The sequence below is a fragment of the Panthera leo genome, chromosome B1 (assembly GCF_018350215.1).
Source record: "Panthera leo isolate Ple1 chromosome B1, P.leo_Ple1_pat1.1, whole genome shotgun sequence".
Lineage (NCBI taxonomy): Eukaryota > Metazoa > Chordata > Mammalia > Carnivora > Felidae > Panthera > Panthera leo.
Genome location: NC_056682.1, coordinates 172,060,898 through 172,087,723, shown reverse-complemented (window position 1 = coordinate 172,087,723; position 26,826 = coordinate 172,060,898). Strand labels below are relative to the sequence as shown.

General features: G+C 37.2%; 1 protein-coding gene across 2 annotated transcripts in view; it reads right to left on the bottom strand.

Moving 5' to 3' along the window:
• RFC1 (replication factor C subunit 1) overlaps positions 1–26,826 on the bottom strand; it is an 83,309-nt gene that overhangs the window by 17,330 nt on the left and 39,153 nt on the right. For both annotated transcript variants that reach the window (XM_042936597.1, XM_042936596.1), the window contains exons 5-15: positions 20,345–20,577; positions 19,178–19,255; positions 14,903–14,980; positions 13,637–13,724; positions 12,573–12,853; positions 10,046–10,153; positions 8,035–8,214; positions 6,765–6,869; positions 3,717–4,116; positions 2,040–2,149; positions 319–433 (exon numbers count right to left, since the gene is read on the bottom strand). In XM_042936597.1, coding sequence (XP_042792531.1) covers positions 319–433; positions 2,040–2,149; positions 3,717–4,116; positions 6,765–6,869; positions 8,035–8,214; positions 10,046–10,153; positions 12,573–12,853; positions 13,637–13,724; positions 14,903–14,980; positions 19,178–19,255; positions 20,345–20,577 — 1,776 coding nt within the window. The remainder of the gene's footprint in view (positions 1–318; positions 434–2,039; positions 2,150–3,716; positions 4,117–6,764; positions 6,870–8,034; positions 8,215–10,045; positions 10,154–12,572; positions 12,854–13,636; positions 13,725–14,902; positions 14,981–19,177; positions 19,256–20,344; positions 20,578–26,826) is intronic.

The following is a 26,826-nucleotide window of genomic DNA, read 5'->3' as shown; positions in this document are numbered from 1 at the left end:
TCTATCTATTACCTCACTCGTCACACTGTATTACAGTTATTTATTTACTCTTTCTTCACAAGATTCACCTGTGAATCCTCTAAAAATTATGTGCAAAATGCGCAAGCAAGTCCATATATGTATTTTAATACATTCTCAGAAACCGCTAAAACCTGGGGGAATATAAGAGAAACTGTTGTCCTACAGAAGTTCCACCATTAGCCCCAGGAGTTAAGCACGGTGCCTGGCACACAGTTATGTTCAATACTGGTTACTAAACATTGAAATGAACTTGTTTTCCTTACATAACCAAAGAAAACAGTTCAAATACCCACATACTTGAATAAAAGCCCGTGATGCTGGTATTGTTCAGTGATTCAGCAATAATCTCCTTCAAACTGTTCTTACTCCGAGTGTCACTTGCATTCAGTTCCACGTAGCTATATCCTAATTCCTAATCAAAATATGGAAACTGTTACTATCACAATGCAAATTATTAACCCTTCCCCCCCAAAAAACAAGGCAATGAATGAAGAGGATAGAAAAATGACATAAGGAACCATGGCTAAAAAAGATGAAGGCAATGAGATTATAGCATGCCTCACAATACTGAGATTATATATATAATACATATACACACACATACACACACATACATACACATACGCATCACACATACACAAAATACAAGTTTGGTCTTAAAACTTCAGCTGATAAATCACTAATCTAGAAGCATATACTTGAACAAGCAATATTACTAGGTTTGCTTCTTCAAATCCTATAAAGAATTAAATATACCCATCCCAAGATTTTATAGTATCAGATACAGAATCAAAGAAACCAAAAATCATTCTTGACTCTTCAAAATAAAGTTAAAGCATTCGTTATCAAACCATTCCAATATAAAATCTTTCCAAGCTGTGAAAAATCAAGTTATTCTGACTCATTTCCCAAAACTGATTCTACTGATAAGCATTACGATATGCGTTAATTCAATTCCCCTCCAAAATAATATAATAATAAGGGAGAAAAGAGTCATGCTCACAATTGTAAGACTAGGAAAAAAATTTTTGGTTTTTTTTAATGTTTATAATAGAATAGAAAATATGTACTTGTTATACCAGCTAAATATTTATGATCTGGTCCATAAAACAAGGACACAACAAAACCACCAGCTTATAGGATAAGGGTTGGGAAATGCAGTAATAAATTTAAAACAAGTTTACTATCCCTCATTTTATCATTCTGATACCACTTCACGTATGACCTCACACCATTCTGATACAGGAACTCTGGTTTGCTCTAGTGTCTCCTCATCTCACTGTCTAGATCTGGCGGCCACACAGGGAGGAGCAAAGGCAGGCTCCCACGGCAGTGAAGGATCAGACTAGCTGGGTTCATACTGTGGCACCAGCCTCCACTGTAAGCCCATTTCATTTGTCACATGAGCATGGTAAGAAAACACATATTCATACAGAGAATTCTTACAAGAGTAAGTAAAATATCTTTATCCATCAGAGTCTATAAGACCTATTTATATTACCCAAAAGATAATGTACCTAAGGGCTTAGCACATTGCCTGGCACACAGGTAAATATTCCTATTATTATAATTACCAATATTAAGAAAAATGATGAAAATGAAAAATATCCCCAGAATCAAAATAAATTCTTTTTTTTTTTTTTAATTGTTAACATTTATTTTTGAGAGAGAAAGAAAGAGCACAAGATGGGGAGAGGCAGAGAAAGAGGGAGACACAGAATCCGAAGCAGGCTACAGGTTCTGAGCTGTCAGCACAGAGCCCGACGCAGGGCTCGAACTCACAAACTGTGAGATAATGACCTGAGCCGAAGTCGGACACTTAACCGACTGAGCCACCTAGGTGCCTCCCCAAAGTAAATTCTAAAGGTTTAATTTTGGCAAAATATATACATAGGTTAAAATATATACAGGTTAAAATACATATACCACGGACATGCTAACACCCATGTGTATGTATCTCCTACACATGCTCATTTCTGGGTTAGCTTTCCAACTGCACTCCGGGACAGGACACTCACCTGACAAACCAGAGACGCTGTGGTTGTCTTGCCCACACCTGGAGGGCCAGAGAGCAGTGCCGCTTTGAAACTAGAGCCATCATCTTTGCCAGCAAACTTACCAAACTTTGCTGCCAGGAAAAAAGAAGTTCCAGAGAGTTAACTTCTATTAGTTACCCAGGAGAAATTCAGGAATGGCAGGAATCATTCCTTGTGCATAAACTTAGCATCAAGAGCAGTCCTCCAGTTTACTTCTAAATTTACAAAATACTTTCTACAAACCATAAACGTTTCCAGGCATTTAGTGAAGCTCTACTCCCTACCTCACTTACACCCAAAATAAAACACTAAAACTAATGAACTCTGAAATTCTGATTTGAAACCATAATTTTATGAGTTTCCTTTCCTACAAAAAGCACAGGTCAAGGAGCAGAGTACCTGGGTCCCAATCCAAACTCTAGCTATCCTAACTCCACTGCTTACCAACTGAGAAAAGTGATTTAATCCCTCTGGGCCTATTCCCTCCTTTGTAAAATGAGGGTAACATTCTTTTTGATCACAAAAAGAATGAACTGAAGATGGTGTGTCTGCAACTATCCTGCACAGTTTGACTCTTGAGCATTCTTCTGCCCTTATCGCACAGGTGCCTGACTCATCAAGAGTGCTCAGTACCCACACAATGACTGAGAGAGAGATGGTTACAGGCATGGGAAAAGAGACTATAGTTCACCTGAAGCCTTATCAAGTCTTTTCCAGGCACACAAAGCACTATATCCCCTTTTAAGGTAGATTTTATGTGGTTTCAGAAAGGGAAAAAGAGTCGAATATAACCATGTATCGTTACAATTACATCATCCAACCGTCATAAATAAGCTGACAACAACAGCCAATGTCTAGTGACCACCTGCACACTGATAAGCCAGTCACCACCCTGGGAATTCACCGTACTGCTCACTAAATTTTGCCTTCTTATTTCTCACACAGTATCCTCCAGGGCTGCGGGTGATGCTCAGAAAAACACTACTAACATTTGTGATCTCAAATCTCAGTTTCAAGAATACCCTAGACATTAAATACAGACCGTGACTGTTCATTTTCCATGACAAATGCATGGTGAACAAGTACAGAAACCAGAGCTCAGGCCTACTAAAAGCAAATGTGCTGCTGGGATTTTTAGGCTGCTGACTCCATCAGTGTGCCTCAGCTGTTTATTTGCACCTTTCTCCCCCAACTCTCCTTAGCACTTTCCATGGCCTCGCTCTCACGTGTCTTCAGAATTGGTCCCTGTGTTCTCTCCCACCCAACACTCCTACCTCCCTTCACTAGCTAACTCCTCTTTGGTTTCCAACTCTTTGCTTAGCTATCCCTTCTTCCAGGGATGGGAGCACACATCCGCATCCCTGACCACATACCTCCATGCCCCTAGCACCCTATACTTACCCCTGTAACAGTACTTAGCACAAAATATCTTAACTGCTGGTTCACATATGTCTGTGACTGACTGAGCTCCTTGAAGGGGACTGATTTGTTCACAACAGCACCTCTGGGGTCTAGTATAGCACCTGGACTCAGAGCAGACTTTCAATAAACATTTGCTGAGAGATGAATGAACCAACTAGTATACTTTCTCAAATATGTGCAACTGAGCAATTACATGGTGACAGACACACACAAAAATGAATGAAGCTGTAAAATCACCGCGTTTCTTATCTTCAGATGGACTCTTGTGCCAGTTTTGGAGCCAGCGTAGGAGTTTGTTGGCACAGCTCTGGTCACCTTGCTGTCCGATTATGGTCTTGAGTGAGGTTGGCTTATATTTATCCACCCAGAGCAAATTTTCCACTTTGTTTTCACTGCAGTCATCAGCCAAATTCCTAGCCCGGCTGTCAACATTTGTCTCCTCAGCCACCTGCTCCTCGAAGTCCAGGGATCTCCAAATCGCACTTGTTTCCTTTTTTATTGACTTCATAGAGCTGCCCCTTTTGGGAGTCAGTCTGCTTTTTTTAGATTCTGATTCCTTCTTAGTTGGGCTAATTTTTCTTTTTCCTTGGTCAGTTTTTTGGGGTGTTCTTTCCAATTTGCACTTTTCTTTCTTCATCTTAAAAATTGGGAAAGTGAGGAAAAAAGAAACCTGATAAGATATACAGAATATCTATCCTGCTAAATGTACTTTACAGGGCAATCTGGGATAACCAAGTGAGCTACCCAACCTGGGTCTGGTTTTTCACCATGAACCCTGCTGTTGTGGAAATCACCACCTTCCAAATTTTAGCAAAATTAACAACACACACACCAAAAAGCACCCAAGTGCAAATTTTTAAATGAGAGCATATTAGTTTGCAAATAGTAAGTATTCCAAAATCAGTCTGAAATCCAAGGTGAAAGATTAAGAAATTTTTGTACCAGTTTTCTGACCAGTTAAAAGTTAACGCCTCCACAAAAACCTGTACACTAATATTCACAGCAGCCATTTATGTAATTATATATTATATATGAATTATATAATTATGTTATTATTACAGCCAAAAAATAGAAACCCAAAATGGCCAACAACTGATGAATGAATAAAATGTGGTATATCCACACAATGTAATATTAATCACCACAAAAAAGGGAATAAAGTCTTGACACATGCACTTCAATGCAGCTGAACCTTAAAAACATACTGAGTGAAGACGTCAGAAACAAAAGGCCACAAATTGCATGTTTCCCTTCATATAAAATGTCCAGAATAGGAAAATCCATGGAAACAAAAAATTGAATAGTGGACACGGGGCTTCTTTTTGGAACAATGAAAATGTTCTAAAATTAGATACTGGTGATGGTTGTACAATCTTGTGAGTATACTAAAAATCTGACATACATTTTAAAAGGGTGAATTTTATGATGTGAAGGTCTCAAAAACAAGAAAAATAGTGCCTCTTTGCCAGTAACTGGATGCTGAAATTAGGAGGTAAATGTTTGAAGAGAAACAGGATATTATCCAAGTATTAAAGTTCTCTCCAAGATATTTTACAAAGGGAAAAACAGTCACTTTACTAGTGGAGATACCTGTCAGAAACCACCTTAACCAAGGTTAACAGCATCAGTAATAAGACATATTGACATCTACATCTAATACGATGCACTGAGAAGGACAAAATATCACTTCTGCAGTATTCCTGCCAAAAAATGCATAACCTCAATCTAATCAAAAGACATCAGAAAACCCAAACTGAGAGACATTCTACAAAACAACTAACTAGTACTCATTAAAAGTCTCAAGGCCAGGGGCGCCTGGGTGGCTTGGTCGGTTGAGCGTCCGACTTCGGCTCAGGTCATGATCTCACAGCCCGTGGGTCCGAGCCCTGCGTCGGGCTCTGTGCTGACAGCTCAGAGCCTGGAGCCTGCTTCGGATTCTGTGTCTCCCTCTCTCTCTGCCCCTCCCCTGTTCATGCTCTGTCTCTCTCTGTCTCAAAAGTAAATAAACGTTAAAAAAAAAAAAATCTTTAAAAAAAAAAAAAAAGTCTCAAGGCCACAAAAAGGCAAGGAAAAGGCTGAGGAACTGTCACAGATTGGAGGTGATGAAGACACCCCAACAAAATGCAGTGTGGGATCCTAGAATAGAAAAAGGACAATTGAGGGAAAACGTGAAGTTTGAATAACACATGTACTCTTAGTTAACACTATGGTATCTGTTAATTTCCTGGCTTTGATAACTTCTATGGTTTTGTAAGTTGATAACATCAGGGGACACTGGGTGAAGGGCCAATCCAAATAATTTCCCATGACTGTTCTAACTGGAGTAAGTGGGAAGACAACCTCACCACCTGGGTGACAGAGCTGAGGACATTAAACCTGGACTTCTGGTACCTTTGCATCCTATACATGGAAAAGGCCTGAACAGAGTGGAAATGAATGAAGATAATACTGGGAGAAGCAGAGAAGAAAACTGAAAGAGTTCTAAAAGCACTGTGGTCTCCAGATCCATAGTTCCGACATCAGACCCAGCCAGCCCATAATTTAGTTATGTGAGCCAACATGTTTTTCCTTTTTGCTAAAACTAATATGGGCTTCTGTCACAAATGAAAAAGTGCTAATAAGTTCTAAATGAAAATGAACTTAAAGTGCTGATACCTATAACATGTCCCTTAACGAACTCTTAAAAGCATTAAATATTTGCACAAAGTCACTGAAAGAATATGGAAAATATGGAAAGTTTAGTTAAGCAGATATGGTTAAGTGCAATACACTGCTCTCACTCTCCTTATATTTCTTTAAGGAAAGGTAAGAGGTGCCTGGGTGGCTCGGTCAGTTAAGCATCCTACTCTTGATTTCAGCTCAGGTCATGATCTCATGCTTCATGGGATCAAGCCCCAATCGGGCTCCATGCTGACAGTGTGGGGCCTGCTTGGGATTCTCTCTCTCTCCCCTTCTCTCCGCCCCTCCACAGCTCATGCTGGTGTGCACGGACACTCTCTCTCTCTCTCTCTCTCTCTCTCTCTCAAAATAAATAAACATTCAAAGGGAGGGAGGGAGGGAGGGAGGGAGGGAGGGAGGGAGGGAAAGGAGGAAAGGAAATACACCAAAGAAGACAGCCTAAAGCAGAATCCCCGCTCAGAAGGAAATAAGGTAGGTTCATCTGTGGTAGAGGGCAAAGTTAATCTTTTCGGCAACAGGCCTGTAGCCACTCACAAAATGTCTCTATGAAATAGGAAAATTGTTAAACGAACCAACTTAAATAAATCAAGTTCATTTTATACAAACCTCAGCTTCAACTGCAATTTCATACTTGGACTTCTTGCCTGGCATAGTTCGAATCAGATTCAATAGGCCATCTTCATCAATAATATTTGTCCCCAAAGCTGCTGCCTATTGATTAAAAATACAAATCATTAAAACTGTATCCTAACCATTACTTTCTGTTAAAGAAAAAATGATTCTAGGATCTGCTCACAGGTGAAAAACTATATTTATAAATTAGAAAAACTGGAATATTTTTTAAAAACATATTCATGAAAAAGTACCATTAAAAAGAGAAAATAACAGATACATCCCCTAAGAGTGATAGGTTGGCAATAGAGGTGACGCACTACCCCTTTCTGGACTGTTTTACCTTTCCTTCTACCTAGGAAGGGCAAAGCCACTAGGGCCTCCCAGGATGGGCTTGTCCAAAGTCTGTTTTTCCCCCAATCTTCCCTATTTAAAAAACTCTGATGTGTCCATCTCCAAGTGATGAATTATGATTGAAGAATCAGAAAAGTCCTCATCCTCCCCAAACTCCCTTATAAGCTAATAATAGCCATGTGACAGCTCTGGGGAATGAGACTTAGAGGGAATTCTACAAGAGGTGTTTAGGGGAAACTCGTATAAGGCCAATCGCAGTTAGGGCAACATCTTGCCACTGCTCCCTTTTTCCTGACTTAAACGTGGACTTGAATGCCTAGAGGTACAGCTTCTTTGCAACACATGGCAACATCGCAAAGACTAAAGCTAACACAGTAAGTAAGGATGACAGAGGTGGAGAAAGGAACTAGTCTAGCTCTATCACTGAGCTGCTGGACCATCCCCAGCAAGCACCTACCTCTGGGATTCTTGTTAGGTAAAGAAATGAGCAGCCATTTGTCAAAACCACACTTAACAGGTATAATTCCTTCGAGCTAAATATAATTTTCCCCAACATAAAAAGAGTTTTCAATAAAACTTAAGATGGAGTGTACAGTGGCATATATAGGAATATTTAGGACTAAAAGAAAAAGAAAACTGTATTTGCTTCTATCTTTGAAAAAAGATCTAAACTAGAATACTACACTAAGAAAATCAACTACACAGGAACTGTGCCTTTGGAAAACCAAAATCCTGAAGTTGAAGCCAAGAACACTTCTTGGAGAAGAAATAATGTAGGGATGAAATTACTTTTACATTTTTTTTCTTTATTTAACTCTGTGTAGAAAGGGCACTACTACAAATGGTCACAGTGAGAGCCTGCCAATGGAAGCAGGCTATTTGCCTGTGTTGAGAAGACGGCAGTACCCACCTTATCACTCTTGGACTGTCCACTATCACGACCCATGACAAGGTAATTTGTTTTCTTACTGACATTTCCTGTTACTTTTCCCCCGTAACGCTCAATTAAAGACTTGGCCTCATCTCGTTCAATGGACTCCAGCACTCCTGTGATTACAAATGTAAGGCCTTCCAAGCAATTTTCAGCTCCCTAAAAACCAAAATGTTCAAGCAGAGAGGAAATTACATGGTAGCCTTCCAAAGAAATATTTGGCATCAAAACTGTAGGAAGTTGATTTTTCTCATTTGACATCATAAATAATCTCAGCATGAAAATTTTGCAGGAAATTCGCAGCAAATAAGCAGAACCTGAAATTAAATCCTGAGAAACTCTTATGTAGGCTAGCATTTAATAAACTTACAAAACAAGCCATGAAAAATATACATCCAATACAGTTAGCAAAGCTTATTAAAATTATCCATTCATACCACTCTCATGGTTTTCTAAATATTTAAACCACTAGTTTACTTGCAAAACCTCAAGTAAACAACTAGATGCAATCCACCTATAGAATTTATTATTGTTAAGAAAGATTGGATTCTTAAAAAGTTAAACAAGTTTGAGCTCCTTCTCGCCTGTTTACTGTACAATAGTAAATCTAACAGCTTGCAATTAACTTAAAGGCAAGATCATATGATCTCTTGATTAAAAAGATAACTTGATATACAAAAGACACTGGCCAAAGAGAACTGGGAGGAGGAGACATTTAGTCTTAACTGGAACTATCTACAGTTAATAGATTTTTTAAATTTTTTGTAATGGTTCAATAAAATGATACAACCAAGCAAAATGAAAATTATGTAAACGATTCTAAGTTACTCATTACCCTTTGAATAGAGAATCGAGATCAACATAGACTTAAAACATGCCTAAAAGAAAGATGCTAAACAAAATTCAATGACTACCAAATACAAGTTCAATCCTTCACTATCCTGATGAAGAATCTTTGGAGGGTGGCGGGGGAAAAAGCTATGAATCTTCTTGGAGAGAAAAGGTCTGATTAACAACATCTCCAGGTCTCTTCAAGCCCTATGATTCTAGGATTAAAATCATCTTGCGAACACTAAAGTATTTAAATTCTTTTCAATAAATTCAAAATGACCCTAGTGAAGTCCACATGTAAGCCCCTGACCCACACCACAATCACCTGTCCTGTGGCTCTGAATATACTATCACTTAGCCAAACTCAGCACTTCTAGCCTCCCAACCAACCTCTTACACTCTAGAACACTTACTGCGGGACCAGCAAGCTGCCCAATATCCTCAACCACTACTCCAATATCCCTCCACCACCTTGCCTTGACAGAGTCCCCTAAGGACTCCACTTTGACTAAAGTCCTCTCAAGCAGAGGTTTGCTTAAAGTCTTTCTCATACCACATGCAGGAGGCAAGGTTGACGTCTTCCTCTATCCTCTTACACAACCCACCAGCCCCTGAAAGTTTACCCTCTCCTCTTCTTTATTAGTGGAACTACTAATCCCCATTTGTGATCTGAATCCCCTCCCGTTCTACCTTCTCAGAAATCTCACACTACATTTGATTATCCTTCTCTTTCTGGTATAGCTTCCCTCACTCCCTTTCTGGTGGCTCCATATTATCAGTGAAAAACATTAGTCTTGTGAGTACCATATTCCTCAAAACTCAGCCCCTGTAGGTTTATGGGTTACTTAAAGGAAAACTTTTCTAAGTAGTATCAAGCAGTAGTTCATAATGTGAATAAATATACCTAATTCACAATGATGGTGACTAAGGCTTTTCTGTTAATTTTTTTTAAAGATATTTTTTAAGTAATCTCTACACCTAACGTGGGGCTCAAGCTCCACAACCCTGAGACCAAGAGTCACACGGTCTACCAGCTGAGTCAGCCAGGCGCTCCTCTGTTTTTAATTATCAGTTTTCTGCTGCTGTAAAAATACTGAATACGTGCTTGGACCCATGGGCCAGAGGCCCTGACAGAAAGGCATGCCCTCTCAGAACTCACCTTTGGTATTTCTTTGGAGCCCAAAGCTTTGGGACCTTCTCGATTTAAGTAGCTTCGATAAGCTTGATAATTAGTGCGTCTCTTTTCAGAATCTTCAGGACTTATAGACTTCAGGAAGGAGGGGAAAAAAACTGAATAAAGTCATGCAACATTCAGATGAAATGAGTATGTACCCAAAAACATATGTATCAATAAGTACACATTAAGTCACTTCTGTGTTTGGTCCCGAGATGAACATTTTTGGCTACACAGGTACTCCCCACTTAGACACGCCTGGCTTATAAGCATCCCTGCATCAGCTCTTCTTAAACCTTTTGACGCTCTAGAGGAACATACCACGAGTGCAGATTAGGTACACAAGCCAAGTTGCTAGCCCCAAGCAAAGAAACAAAAAAAGGTGGACTTTATTTCAAAAATTCACATGAGTTTCGAGTTCTTTTCCATCATATAGCCATGCATATTTTAATATAAAAATTAATTTTTCCCCAAGTACACTTCATCACACAAGAAGATATCCCATGTTTATCCTATAGCTTTGCACACCCCTAAAACAGCCTAAATGGTCCTATACCTCTGAGTTTATGAGCACTACAGGCTGAGCATTGACGGCTTCATAATACCCAGCTGGTTCAAACAACAGGCAAGCTTTACTCCAAAAATTTGACACATTCTATACACCTCCACTCTCCCTTCCAGGTTTAATCTCTCCCATTCTGTTCTCTCAGGAGATCTTACTGTAGGTCTATCTCAGAAAATCCTAGGGAAACTTTTCAAACTATATATCCCTAGATATACTCCAAGTTTGGCTTGGGGTATGGCTGGGGCATGTGTATTTGGGGGGAAAAACATCCTAGATAATTCTGACTTGAGAACCACTGCAAAAATGGTTTCATGCTTTTTCCACTTCCTATTTTACATTTTTTTAACTAAAAGACATCTCAAATCCCTTTGAGAATAGACCAAATATTATCTCTATGCAAATAAATGATTTTAATCAATAAAATAAGTTGCTTTGGTTCTAAGTTAAGTAAGCCATTAGAGGCTGGTCCTAGACTCTAACCCTACTTTTTAACAGCGGTTCTTAAAAACTGGTGTGCATTCATATCCATCTTAGGAGCTTATTAAAATACACTTGCCCAGACCACCAAACCATATTTTTAACAAGCTTCACAGGAGAGTCCAATGCACACCAAAATGGGAAAATTATTCATTTATAACATTAATTCTACGAAAAACGCCAATTCTGAATTATACACAACTTTATAAAGTAACTGTGAAGCACACTCATTTATGAAGTTGAAATTATCTGACCAAGGTAGACTGAATTTATTAAACTCTGATATTCCCAAAGCTGCTAACATAAAATTTCTGAGTCATTTCTATTCCAACTTTGAAAAGTAAGGTGAAGAGTAGCAATAACATTTAAAGATTTCTTCTCCTTTAATAAAAATAGACCAATCTCTATAAAATGAACATGTTTAGTATGCCTGAAGAAAAACATTCATCCACCAGATAAGTACTTAAGTTTAGTAAAGAAAAATCAGAGACCAAAATGTTAATTGCTCCCTTAAGCATATTTACAAGCACTGACCACAAACAAAAGCATCTAGAAATCACCATTTCACTGTTCTACACTAAAAAATAATGGTGATGAGCAGTTAAAATAGACAATATTCTGCTTTTAATTCTAAGTACCTAAGAGGCTTGAAGGAATAGTGGTTTCTCATTATGAATCTAAGGTGGTTCCAAATTACAGATTCTAAGAAACCATTCAATTCTCAAATATATATGAAAACAAAAGACAATTTTTGAAAACCATTTTGCATTATTTCATTGTTTTTTTGCCTTTGCAAATGAATTCACTATCTCAACACTGTTATACAAGAGCAAAAAGGAGTACACTCAGGGCAAATCCCAATTATTTTAATAATAATAGCAAAAACAGCACTTATGTACTAAGCACGGTTCCAAGTGGTTTTATATATTAAGTCAGGTACTATTATTATCCCTATTTTACAAATGAGGAAAGAAAGAAGAGAGAGAGGAAATAACCAGACCAAGGTGACACATCTGCTCAATGGCAGAGCTGTATGATCTGAAAATGGCTCCAGAGTCCTTTCTGAGAGCCACTATGTTGTTATACTGGTTTTGTTTTTGTTTTTGTTTTGCCTCAGAGGACCTGAGTTTAAAGCTGGCTCTGGTGCTTACTAGTTGAATGATCCTGGAAAAGTTACTTAATTCTTTCATCAGCCTGTTTCCTCATCATTAAAAACTGAATAATAAAAGTAATTAGGGTTGTTGTGAAGATTACCTGAGATACCATATGTATTAGTGTAATATCTAATACACTTTAACACTCAATATTGGCTAATTCAGCTGTATTAATAAGCTATATTCTGCAATAGCATCTAAGTAAGATATCTTAAACATATTATAATGACTTAAAAAGCTAAAAATAAGACTTGAAAACAGTCAAACCCAGACCAACACATAGCCCCCAAAAGATATACTTTTAGAAAATTTCTACCTCTTTTTTAGCTGGAGAACTTTTGGATTTCTTAGGAGTTTTTGTCTGTCCTTTCAATTCAATGGCATTTTCTTTTCTTTTTGAAGCCATAGGCTCTGTTTCTTTATAAGAACTCTCTCTTTTTTTCAAAAGGGCCAACTTGGAACTGGCTTTTGGAGAAGTTTCCCCTATTTTGTGAGGTGAGGACTTCAAATGTTGCTGAGATCCTTTCAAACTTTCACATTTACTTTGCTTCTTAGGACTACAGTTCTTTCTGTCATCTGAAAATTGTTCTGTTTTTGCTAGAAAGAAAGCAAAGATTATGACTTTTGTTTTTGGAAAAATGACACCCAAATCAGGATTTTTTTTCATTTTTCAACTCAATAATATTAGCACACAATGTCATATGGTGATTTCATAACATTTACATTAAGAATTTAGTTCTTTATACAGAGTATTTATTCTTAAAAGTTTAACATTTGTACATTTTTATATAAACAATTCAAATTAAAGGGTCTGTCTGTCCTTTTAAATATAAATGACTCTACTTCAAATGATATGGTTAAACTACATCGAAGGACATGCCCTTTATTCCACAGATAAACTTCAATGATCTGAAATTTACACAGAATTTCAGAGTAGAAATGTCACATGAAAATTCTGTGTTTGTAACATAGTCTGAAAGCCCCAAACCCTGTGATTTCAAGACTAAAAGGTACTATATGAATGAATTTACTTATAGGATTAAGACCATCTATACTAGCAGACAGATTATCAGCTTGAAACATCTAGTTCTTTGCCCTCAGATACTGAACTCCACATGTTGCACTACACTTGGAAATTAACATTAATGTGAGACTAAGAACTGAAATACATCTTTTACAACAATCATAGAATAGACATTTAATACCAGCTAATATCCAAATATAGCTTTAAAGTATCTAAGAACATGCTTCAATAGTCCTATGAAATAATGTCTACCTAACAATACAAGGCAATTATTGAATAGAACGTTTAAACAGATTATCATGAATTTTCTTCTGTAAAGATAAATGTTCCAGCTTACTTTTTCCTGCTAATATTACCTTTATGAGGAGATTTATGTTTTTCTGCTTTACTTAAATTGGCTTGGACAGATGACAATGTTTCTCTTTCTTCTGGGTCCTTTCGAGCCTAAGAAAATTTAAAGTGTCAAATGTGACAAATAACAGGAAAACTACTACCACAAAATATGTTATGAAAATTGACCAAAGTTAATTAAGTTTTGATTGTAAGATTAAGGGCCAACTTCCAAGAAGATAATACAATAAATTTCCATTCCTTCATCCCCAAAATCTCTAGGAAAAATGATGCATTTTTTTCTTATGTTTAATTTTACACATGAGGAAACTGATGAAAGGTTATAAAAAATGTATCTATAAAAAAATTATCACAGTTGATCCCAACTTGTAAGAATCGAAGACTTGCTTCTGCTTCTTTCACCTCAATTCTCAATTTGTTTGTGTTAGGTAACTAAAAACTAAAATCTAAACCCAAAAGACTAAATTAAAGAAACAATCCAGAGCTCAAAAGAAGACAGCGCTTTCCCAAAAGAAAAAATAAAATCCACTCTCTCCACTGCTCCCTCAAAATTCCATTTTACAAAGAGGTTACAAACTAGGATACATAATGCAATATTTTTTTTAATAATTATAATTTGAATGCTTTAAGGTGGAGTAAGGTTTTTTAAATGACAAACTCCCCTCCATTTCGTATTATTTTATACCTGCCTGCTGTTAAAATCTTTTAAAATAGTCAAACATTGATACTGACAATATTAACAGAATATGATTCAATGGAAACAAGGCTAATTTTTTGGAGAGCAAGTGCTTAAAAAAAAAACACTGATGCTTTTAAATATTCCCAAAAATATACTCATTATTATCTGAGACTAGGACTAATACAGATCTTAAAATTAGCTAATTAGAAATAGTAAAATTGTGCTCCCAAAAAGACAGTAGTTAACATTTGAGTTATTAAACTTAAGTTCCTTAGCAACATCTGTAAGTGCTATTCTCTGAACAAGTACATAAGAATCCATCTGTGAGAGAGACTGTAAGTAAAAGTTTTAATTCATTATTTTGTGAAGAACGGTTCTGGTTGGCTTTGGCTCAATCAACCTTCCTTGAGCAAGAATATGTTTCTCAATGAGCTTCCTCAAAATATTCTTATAAATTAAAATAATTTAGCTTATTTCTAGAAGTTACTCATGGTTGGTTGTATGTCCAGAGCCTCGAATACACAGGTATGAAAGGGACCACTGATCTGCAGTGTATATTCAGAGTGCAAACAAAAGCTGGCTCACACACCACCTTTTTGGTCTTTGGTTCTTCATCCAACATGGCTAACGTTCTGGCAAACTCTTCATCTTCGTGCAGCTGTCGCTCCAGCTGTAAAAAGTGTCAACACAATGAGTTGCTTTTTTCTTTCTGTAAATGAAAGTTTTTAAATGTTTCATACATGATACTTCAAAGTGGAAAAAACACTTTCCAGAAATTACAATATTTTTCCACTTAATATTCAGTATCACAGATTTGTTTCGTTAAGCCAAATTAGATTTCAGAATACTTATTTCTAGTTTTGCAGATAAAATAGACAAATTGAGCATATTTTTAAAGTCTCACAAAGTTGAAAGTCTATGGTTTTTTTAAATACAACACTTACAGATCTCTTATTCCATTTTTTTTTTAAGTTTATTTATTTTGAGAGTGAGAGAGTGAGAGAGTGAGAGAGTGAGAGAGTGAGAGAGTGAGAGTGAGAGAGAGAGAGAGAGAGAGAGAGAGTGTAAAAGCGGAACAGGGCCAGAGAGAGAGGGAGAGAGACAGAATCCCAAGCAGCTCCGCAATGACAGCATGGAGCCCAACACGGGGCTGGAACTCATGAACTGTTCGATCATGACCTGAACCGAAAGAGTCAGACGCTTAATCAAATGAGCCACCCAGACACCCGCAGGTCTCTTATTTTTATTTACTCTGAATTCTACTAACAGCTCTGAAAACAATCTCATCCATACAGAAAAACAATAGACTGGAGGGCACAAACAAAAAAGTGAATCTAAAAAATAAAGAAAATTATGTATTTTCTTTGTATACAATACTATTATATACAAGTGTAACTATCACTTATAATCATCAAACTTCAATTTTCAATTACTAATTCAGATGTATCTCTTCTGACTTTTGAAAATTTATTTCATCATCCTAACATGCTAAAGTAATAGACAGCATGTAGAATAAAGATACTCTACTTGCCTTGTTGTTATTTCCAGTATTTTCATTTGCAGAAAAATGGAACTCTTCCAGAAAAGAATGTGTAGCAATGGAATACATTTCTCATTTATAATTTTTTATTTTTATTTATTTTTGTTTTTTGAGAGACAGTGTGAGTAGAGGAGGGGCAGAGGAGAGGGGGAGAGAGAATTCCAAGCAGGCTCCACACCCAGCATGGAGCCCGATCCCATGACCACGAGACCATGACCTAAGCCAAAATCAAGAGTTGGACACTTAACTGACTTGAGCCATCCAGGTGCCCCTATATTTCTCATTTATAAACTAACTGGTTTTACGCCCCAGCTTAACAATAAAATAGTTTAATGTAATATCAAACAAAAGCCTCCTTGTATCATTCAAAGGATGGAACCTCCAAATCTACTCAATCCAAAAGAAAAGGCTTTGAAATTGGCAGAAGCCTGATGAGAACACAGTAACCAAGCCTTTTGTTTATAAAATGAACTAATTCAAGCTACACAGAACTGTAAGCAAGCCAGACAGATGCACATCAATACGTTCTGTTACCAAATATTTACTTACTATAACTGAACTAAACATTTAATTGCTAAAAACAATATGAAAAATCTTCATCATAGAAAAGTACTTCAAATTCTAAACCTCCAGTTGCAGGCATTTCTGGTTGAACTCTACCATTTTCCCCAAATTTCACACTCTATAGTATGCTTCTAGTAAAGAGGATTTGAGAAGCCAGAACAGAAGAAATGAAAATACTCCCATTAGAAATTCATCAGCGGGGGGGGCGGGGGGGGGCAACTGGGTGACTCAGTCATTTAAGCATCTGACTCTCGATTTCAGCTAAGGGCATGATCCCGCAGTGGTGAGACAGAACCCCACGTGGAGCCCCATGTCAGGCTCCGTGCTAGGAGTGGAGCCTGCTTAAGATTCTCTCTCCTTCTCCCCCTCCCCAGCTCACGCACAGACAAGTAAATTACCCAAGTAAGGTTCTAAAAGAATGTGACAGCAATGGGAAACCAGGGGCACTGTGATACAAAGTACCAAAGCCAGTTTGGAAAGGATGGGGTAGGCCTCCAGTATTTGAGACAAGAAGCCATATACCTAAAAATTACTTCACAGTTTTAATGAAACCATTTGTGCTACCTTCAGTCATCGGGATTATCTGCTTACAGTCTATGTAATTCAATGTAATCAAATAAGATGGAAAAGATTTTGAAAACACAAACTCTGTGTAACTGCCAAATTAATAAAATGTGATCAGATATATTTCAGAAAACTGAAATACTGTTCTCTCACAACAATATTTAACAAGAGCTTTTTCTATGCCAAGCACTAAAATGAACACTGATGTCACAAAAGCAGAATGAAACTAAACAGCCCTGGTGTATGGGCTTAGAGCCTACAATAAGAAGGCACATAAATAACAATTATAATAAATGTTATTAGTAGCTACAATGGGGTGCAACACAGTATATAGGAGGGGTTTCTAATGTAGTTAAGAGAGTATAATAAAATGACACTTAAGCTAATAAACAGGAAGGGGGTTCAGGCATTAGGTATCAAGGTCTGGAGCCTTTGAGAGAGATGAACACTCTCCTTTGAAATATTTTCTTTGTTTAGCTTCCAGAAAATAACAAGCTTTCTTGATTTTCCTACTTCACTTTCTTAAATCCCCTTTGTTTAGATCATCCTCCTTCTCTTCCTGACCTCTAAATTTTAACAGTACCCTAGAGTTCAAACCTGAGACTTCTTTTCTGTTTACATTCTCTACCCATGATCTTATCTGGTTACACTGGTTTCAAACACCATTCAAATGCTAATGATCCAAGTATACATCTTCAGTTTAGACCTTTCCCCTGATCTCCAGATTCTTCTATCCAAACGCCTACTCTGCATTTCCATGTGGAAGCCTATTAGGCATCTCAAATTTAACACGTCCAAAACAAAATTCTTTATTTCTCTGTACCAGTGTTCATCTTAATAAATATCACCATTCATCCAGGTACTCAAGCCAAAAAACAAGGGAATCCTCTTTGCATCTTCTCTTTCCCCCACACCTTACATGCAATCTGTCAGCAACAACTGAAAGGTTGCACCTTCAAAGCACATAAAGATTTCATGACCACTTCTCACTACCCCTGGTACAAGCCAACTTCTCCCACCTACTCAACCATAAGAGTCTCCAAACTAATCTTTTATTCTTGCTCCACCATGGTTTATTAGCCTCCCAGCAGCCAAAATAATTTTCTTTTAAGATCCATCAAATCATGTCACTTCTGTATTCAACACTCCAATGGCTTCTAATCTCACAGAGACTAAAATCCAAAATCCTTACCATTTCTTTTGGTAGGTTCCAAAGACTTGTCATGACTTACAGGATTTCCAAATGCATCAAACTCAAATGTTTCCACCTCAAGAAAACTACTTGCTTTTCTCTGTTTAGAAATCTTCCCCCAGGTAGTCAGTCCCATGCCTCACCATTATCACTTCATTTTGTTCCCCAATGTCACTTCCTCAGAGGGGCCTTCCTAACCCCTCTATTTAAATAGAACACCATAATCCCACTGATCACCCCAAAACTACCTATCCTTTTACTTTTCTTCACAGCAGTTATAATGATAGGACATTTTTTTTTTTTAACTGCAGTATCCTTAACACTTAGAACTGTGCCATGCACTCGGTACGAGCTCAATAAATACTTGTTGAATGAATATAAAAAGTTTACAGCTCACAAGAGCCCTCTGAACTGGAACAGATTTAGGGGTCATCAGCATATACATAGTACTTTTAGCCACAAGAGTGGATGAAATTGCCCATAGTGAAAAGGAAAAAGATATGACCAAATTATTTTAACTATACTAAAGGAGGCTTCCACTCAAAGAAATCTAATAATAAATCTTTAAATAATTATCCCCTACTCTCATCATTTATCTTTTACACAAATTTAGAATTTTAGGGGTGCTTGGGTGGCTCAGTTGGTTAAGCATCTGACTCTTGGTTTCCGCTCAGGTCATGATCTTGCAGTTTGTGAGTTGGAGCCCCCCCATCAGGCTCTGGGCTGACAGTGTGGGACCTGCTTGGGATACTCTCTCTCCCTCTCTCTGCCCTTCCCCTATTCACTCTCTCTGTCTCTCTCTCAAAAATAAAAATACACTTTTTAAAAAATTTTTAAAATAAATTTATATTTTTATATATTAGATTTTAACTTATTTTACACATAACTCTTACAATGAGAGTCAATTCAAAATTAAACTAGAACAATCCTGATCATTTGGCCTGAGTACACTAAACAGCAAGGCACAACATCAAGTTGTTAATGATACCTAAACAAAATGTCAATACCTCTGCATCCTCATCAAGTTGCAATTGCTTGGCGATGGCTTCATCATTTAATCTGGAATCATCCACATTTTGTGAAGGCTATATTTCAAAGATAATCAAGCAAGATCAGATAAACCTTAAGTTAAAAATAAAGTACTTTTTCTCGACTGTAGCTAATTAAATACACCAATGAGCAATAAATTTATCAGTTATAAAATAGTCTCAATGCACACCAGCCAGAAGATTATGTTCATAGCTACTCCCTGACCACATGCAATTTCCTAATGAGCAAATATCCTACAAACAGATGGTTCTCACTTAATTCTACTGTAATGTTCAAAAGAAGTAACCCCCAAAACCTGCAGACTAACATCTTGGCTTCAGAAATAGTCCAGAACATTGGCAAACCAGTATGTGTGACTGGTTACATTTGTCCTACAGAGGCACTAATGCAATCAACAAACACACATCATTTGGCAGGCTTTAACTCAGGAGACTATCTTCACTGTAATTTATGTGTATTTGTTTCCTAAATGTTCAGAAGAAAATGATTCCAACATCAGCCAAAGTAGAAAGATCAAAAGTATAACATAGGTAAGCTCTGTTTATAAGTTATATACTTACGACCTCACTTGGGAACAAACTTAACTGTCCAATTTTGTCTGGCTGAAAGTCAAAGGCAAAGTGAGTTTGCATTCTCTCTCTCTCTTTTTTTAATGTTTATTTATTTACTCTTGAGAGAGAGAGAGAGAGAGAGAGAGAGAGAGAGAGAGACTAAGCAGGGAAGGGGCACAGAGAGAGAGACAGAGAGAGAGAATCCCAATGCAGGGCTCGATTTCACGAAGCATGAGATTATGACCTGAGCCAAGATCCAGAGTTGGAAGCTTAACCAATTGAGCCACCCAAATGCCCCAAGTTTGCATTCTGAGTATTTAAATTCTAAGCATTTCAATGTATTCCTATGATTTAAATGATCTTTTCCCACTTTCATATACAAAAAAATAAATGTGTAATATGCGAACTTCCTTATCCTCTAAAATGATGGCAGTATGTTTTATCCATAATCACAGGAAAATTATTTTCATTAAGAAAATATGCTGATCAACTTACAACATCCAAATTTCTTTTATTAGTAACAATAAATGGGTACAAATCCTGAATATTCTTGCTTGAATGCAGAACACTCACCTCTTTTCTTTTGCTTGCTACCATCTTCTTATCTGATCGTTGGACACTTCCGGTTCCAAAATAATCAAGCACTGATGTGGGGGTAAGTTTTATTGGTGATAAAGGCTTATTCTTGGTCTTAGTGTTTTCTTCATTCTTTTTCTTATTCGATGCTCCAAGATAACTATTTGTAGATCTTCCATTCTCTTTTGATTTAGAGGCTGCCTTCTTACACACAAAGTCATCTTCTTCATCTTAAATGGAACATAACCAAACATTACTTAATAAAACATTGATTCTAATTATATAAAGCAACCACTTCCACCAGCTTTATAAAAACTACTCTAGAGCTATGGAAGGCTAATGATTTGTTTCTTCCTATCTCCTAAATTCAACAGTCATCCTTACATTTACCACTGCCAAATATGTATTAAACCATTTCCACCAGTTACCACCCCAGAGGACACAAATAGATTTATTTACTCGTGTTTTCAACAAATATTTACAGAGTATCCATTATGTGCTGGCACTGAGGACACCTACAGTGAATAAAATATTCACTGTATTTATACAGTGAATTAAAAAGACAAAATCCCTGCCTTCATGGAGCTTGGAGTCTAGAAGAGGAAACAGATATACAAGTAAACATATGCTGTCAAATTATAATTGCTATAAAGAAAAAGTAAAACAGGATGAAACAATTCAAGAGCAATGAGGGGGGTGCTCTTTCAGATATGGTCATCAGGCAAAGCCTCTTTGATAGGCAACATTCAAACAGAGTCTGGAAATGAAGATACCTCAGGCAATGAAAACTCAAGAGCAAAAGGCTTAAAGTGAGTGAGCTTGAAGGTCACTATGACTGCAGCATAATGAAGGGGATACATCACTAGAGTTTCAGTGAGAGAGGGAGGGGTCAAATCATGTGGGATCATGGAAAGAATGTTAGGTTCTATTTCAGAATGAGAATCCACTGGAGAATTTTCAGCAGAGTAGTGAGTGATCCAACTTAAGTCTTATCCTTTGGAGAACACACCATCAAGCGGAAAAAACAAATGCAGGAAGACCATTTTGGAAGCTACGGTTGTTCCAGAAGAAATGGTGATGCCTTGAACTAGTGTTATTTGCAGAGGTAATAAGAAGTCGTCAGAGTCTAGCTCTATACTGAAGGTGGACTGTCTAGCAATATCTAGCCATTCATATAAGACTTTAAATATTTTTGGTTATGTTTTATCTTTCTTTTAAAAAGTTCTCATTAAACATCTAGTTTAAAAGTCTTTCTAAGCTTTCTAATCTTTCTAAAATGCTTAGATACAACAATGTACCTCAGAAAGGCCTAAAAGACGTGGGGTTTTTTTTTTTGGTTCAGTGATTCACAAGATAAAAAGCTCTTTTCATTGGCCATTACCAATAACAAAAGAAATCCAATAGAAAAATCTAAAAGGCAATTATGAAGACCAGGTCACTGTGTGGGTGGGAGAGTTCACTTTATAAGTCTGATGTGCAAGGCCACATATGAGTGAGTCACTTCCTCTCAAGTACTCCCTCATTCAACCAAGAGCATTTGCCATGCACTGTGCTATTCCTACGTGGTTGCCACCTCAAAGAGGAACGTACCCACAATATGTAAAAAAAATCAAAAAGGATTAAAGGCTTACTTTCTAATTATTGTTTAAAGTTTATTATTTATTTTGAGAGAGAAACAGAGAGAGCACACGCATGCCCACAAACAGAGGAAGGGCAGAGACAGAGAGGGACAGAGAGAATCCCAAAGAGGCTCTGCACTGTTGGCACAGAGCCCAACATGGGGCTCAATCTTAGGAACCATGAGACCATGACCTGGGCCATGATCATGAGCTGAGCTGAGATCAAGAGTCAGATAGTTAACCAACTGAGCCATCCGGGTGCCCTACTTTCTAATTATTATATTTATACTAAAATGAAACTACAGAGGTGCCTGGGTGGCTCAGTCAGTTAAGCGTCCAACTTTGGATCAGATCACAGTTCCAGCCTGGCATCGGGCTTTGTGCTGACAGCTCACAGCCGCCCACCGCAGATTCTGTTGTCTGTCTGTCCCTCCCCCACTCACACTCTGTCCCTCTCTCAAAATATAGACATTTAAAAAAAAAAAAAAAAAAAAAAGTAACCCACCACTTAAAGCAAATTCTCTACAAATGAATTGTTCACTACAAATTTCCAAAGAATTTACATTTCACACTACCCTCCAAGGGCCTGTATAATCATGAATAAATTTATAAAATGGCTCCATACTCCTCGCCACCAACAACTGGACCAGGAGTGGGCACTTGATCAAGATGGGGGCCAATCTTACCCTTGATCAGTTTGCTAAACTGACATATTTACACTAAAGTGTTAAGGTTCATTCCTGCATTCAGAGAGAGACAATAGCTTAACAAATTGCATTTTGCTTACAATAACCTACGTTTTTCACGATAAGCAGGTTTTAACCTGCAAGCAAAAGATTTTAATTAAAGCATACTTGTTTTATTTATCCTCAACTGTAGTCAATCTACCTTCAAGCTTAAAATTTTCATTTGTAAACCTTTCTAAGCACATCCAAGGCTTTATATACTTAGATTTCAGTTTAACCATTGTTAACAAGAGTCAGCCAGCTGACCAGGTTCAGTCACTCACATATCTGTTCTCCCCACCTGACAATCGGACCTTGTCTGCCACTGCCAGATGTGGGAAAAGGTGTCTGATTCAGATGGTTTTGCAAAGGAGAGGTGTCATTATCACCATTCCACTAAAGTACAACAGCCACGATAATCACCCATAATAGTCCTGATAACCACTAAGAATGTAATTTGAAACTCTTTTCTTTTTCTCTAAGATAACAACGTAATGAATTGTTATATTACAGAAACCCAAATAATATTTTATAATTTAGGGGTGCCTGGATGGCTCAGTTGGTTAAGTGTCCAACTTCGGCTCAGGTGATGATCTCACGGTTCATGAGTTCAAGCCCCGCATTGGGCTCTGTGCTGACAGCTCAGAGCCTGGAGCCTGCTTCAGATCCTGTGTCTCCCTCTCTCTCTCTGCCTCTCCCTGGCTCAAGTTCTGTCTCTCTCTCTGTCTCAAAAATAAACATTAAAAATAATAATAATAATATTTTACAATTTATAGCTGGTTTATTTTAACCCCCTAGACTCAGTTAAGCTGTAGCATAACCATACCAGTGGCATTCAACAAACTATTCTACTTAGCAGTCAAAAAATATTATGCAAATTATGCAAAGTGCCCTTAAAAGAAGATTCAAAACAAGACCAACACTGCTGATACCCTGGCTTTAATTTAATAAAAATAACCACAACACTGGAACCTACAAAGTGTAGACAACCAATACATCTCCCTTAGAGAGTAAGTGCAAAATTAAAAACATATTGTTTTTATAATATGTATATATAAGTGTATATAAGACTTCTAACCTCATCTGAGAGCTTATTAAATTTTATAATTTTCACTTGGTGAAATTTTCACTTTAAGTTCAACAGCTGTATTTCTGGGCACGAGGGATTACCTTAATGAAGAAAGAACAAAATTACACTGTCTCTGCAAAATGATAGTCCTCTACTAGATTCCCCTTTCCCCACTTTAAAAAGGCCAAAAGCAGTAACATTCCATTTCCACTACACCCAGCCATGCTAATAAGCAGCATAACAGAAAATCCCAGAATTAAATGGACCATGTCAATCACTGTTCTTCTGTTACAGTTCTTCCCTAATTACTCAAGAACTTCCTCACTATCTAAAATGTTGTATTTGTCTTTAAGAACTCACTTCAGACAAGATCAATCACTGCTCTTTGGTATAGCCCCAGAAAGGGAAACAATGGTATTGTAGATACTTGCAATCCCTAGTTTAACCCTTTCTCCAGCAATCTCATAAATATTTACAGCTAACAGGTTAACTTGAAATTTAGTGAGATCAAAAATTTCTAAGATTATCACATTAAAAAGACTGTTAGCAAAGGGTGTAAGGAAATGGGACTTTCACATACATAACAAGCAATGGTAGTAAGTTGTTTAAAATCTATAGAAGACGGTTTTGCAATATGTACCAAATCCTTACATATGTATACCCATTAATTGGACCCAGTAATTCCACTTCTATGAATTTAGCCTTCAATAAAACAAATGTCTTCAAGCTATAGATCCAGAATGTACTATACCCAAACACAGACATAATTTTTTAAATATTTTCATAATTTCTGAATAAAAATGTAATTACACATGGATGTTTTAAAAAATATATGGAGGGCTCCTGAGTAGTTTAGTCGGTTGAGCATCTGACTCTTGATTTCAGCTCAGGTCACAATCCCAAGATTGTGGGATAGAGCTCTGTGTTGGGCTCTGAGACTGCTTAAGTCTCTCCCTCTCTCTGTCTGTCTCTCTGTCTCTGTCTCTCTCTCTCCCCCCCTCTCGCCCCCTCCTTCACTATCTCTCTAAACTAAAAAAAAAAAAAAATTTTAAAGCTAGAAGTGTTCTGAATAAAATTTCAAGTATTTTATATCGTACTAGCTAAAACTGCATACAAGGCCCCTTTTTCTGTACTAACCACAAAATAAATAGCTCTCCAATCTCCTTGGAAAGTAGGAGAAATTCTAGTGAAATACAGTCACGAAAAGAGAAAAAAGACTGGCTTGCCTGATTTGACACTTACTTAGTACTCCATGATTTATGCACTTCCCAATAATATTCCTTACAGTTATGGGAAAAGCTAACACCAAAAAAAAAAAATAAACTCATGATCCTAAGCATAGGGGTATTTCCTATAAACACAGAGGATCATCAAGGAGAATACAGAAAAAAAATATGGTGTTCTATAAACTAATAGGCATATCTGAAAGCATTCTGTCATCTTACCTTGATAAAGGCAGAAAACCTGCAGAAAGCAGCAGTGCTATGTCTTTGTACTAGGACTTCTGAACTAGTTGTCTTAAAACTCCTATAGCCTTTAGTATTTCAAAGGCTACACCAATACATTATTGAAAATGAAGGCAAAAGAGGCCAAAGATGAAAACAATGCCATCAGATGCTTGCAGAAGACAGTCATTTTAACAGGTGTTGCTGTGACCATCCTCATATAAAATAAATATTTTACAATCCTACACAGTGTGCAGAAATGAAACATTCCAAATAAAGTTATCATTGTTTCTCTTTTTTAACATTTGTTCTGATTTTTTAATAAGCCTAAATTTGTTCTTGCATTGTCAGAAGCCAAAGGCAAACTGTGTTCTCTTCTCCCCAGGAACGTATAATACGATAATGATAAACAGATCTAAGTCCAATTTCTTAGACCTAGTTGAAAATCATGGGCAATTGAACACTCAGAATCTCCCTCCAGGATATCTGTCTCCTTATAAAAACACCATTTATTTTTATTTATATACAACACAACCTCAAAAGTAGTAACAATCACCAAGTAAACTAGCATTATCCAACATACAGCAGAGGAAATGCCTGGGAGAGAAGATTGCTTTGCCACTCTGAGTTAGATACATTCATTTGTTTAGAAAGGGTAACAAATCAGAGAAAGAAAATAATGTGCAGGTCTACACAGAAACCTATTTATAAGCCAAGAAGGAAAAATATCTAATTATGGAGTTCATCCTGCTGAGACCTGGGGATTCTGATTTTCCTTCCTTCAGTCTGGAATACACAGAAACCAAATTAATGGAGATCATGCTAGACAGATCTGGTTATAGAGATTAAAAATTTTTTGGTAACAACTAGCCAAAAACTGAAAAAGGAATCCGAGTTTTTAGAGCCTTTTTCTACCAAGTTCTTTTTCAATACTTTCCTTGAGTCAAAAACCCAAACTGTCATTTTGGTTTTGGAAGTAGAGAAAAGTTCAGAAGCATGCCAAGTCTTCAATATTTGTTAATTAAATGGATGGAAGAGAAACTAAACACACCATCTTTGCACCATTTATGTGGTGAATCAGACATTCTGTACTTCAGTATAATTAAATAAAACCTCTGTAACTGCTCATCTTTAATCAAGAAATTAAGAGAACACATGATTTGATTCATTACCAACAAATCCTCTTAGACTCAGACTTTGTCATATTTTTTAAATAAACCCATTTTATCATTTGTGAGGTGTAGTGAGGTGAGTAATGACAAACAAGAAAAAATGTACTGGCTTGTACTGTGATGTCATCCACCACACAGTGCCGAGTCCCTACCAGAGCAGCAAAAACCGTCCATGGAAAGTCACAGCTGGTTTCAGTTACTAAGAAAACAGAACACAGGAGAAGAAAGTGGAAAATTTTACCACTTACTCTCCTTCTATCGCCACTGGATCTCACAAAAAAAGAAAACTGGGTGGAAGGAGGCTTGGACAGTAGGACACAGGTACAACACCCACAACTTCTTACAATTTTCAGGTATGAAACATGCAATACAAGGAAACCTGACTGGCCACAAAGAGTAAAGGGAGCAGTTCAGCAACACAATTCCCCACTTCCATTCATATTCCACTT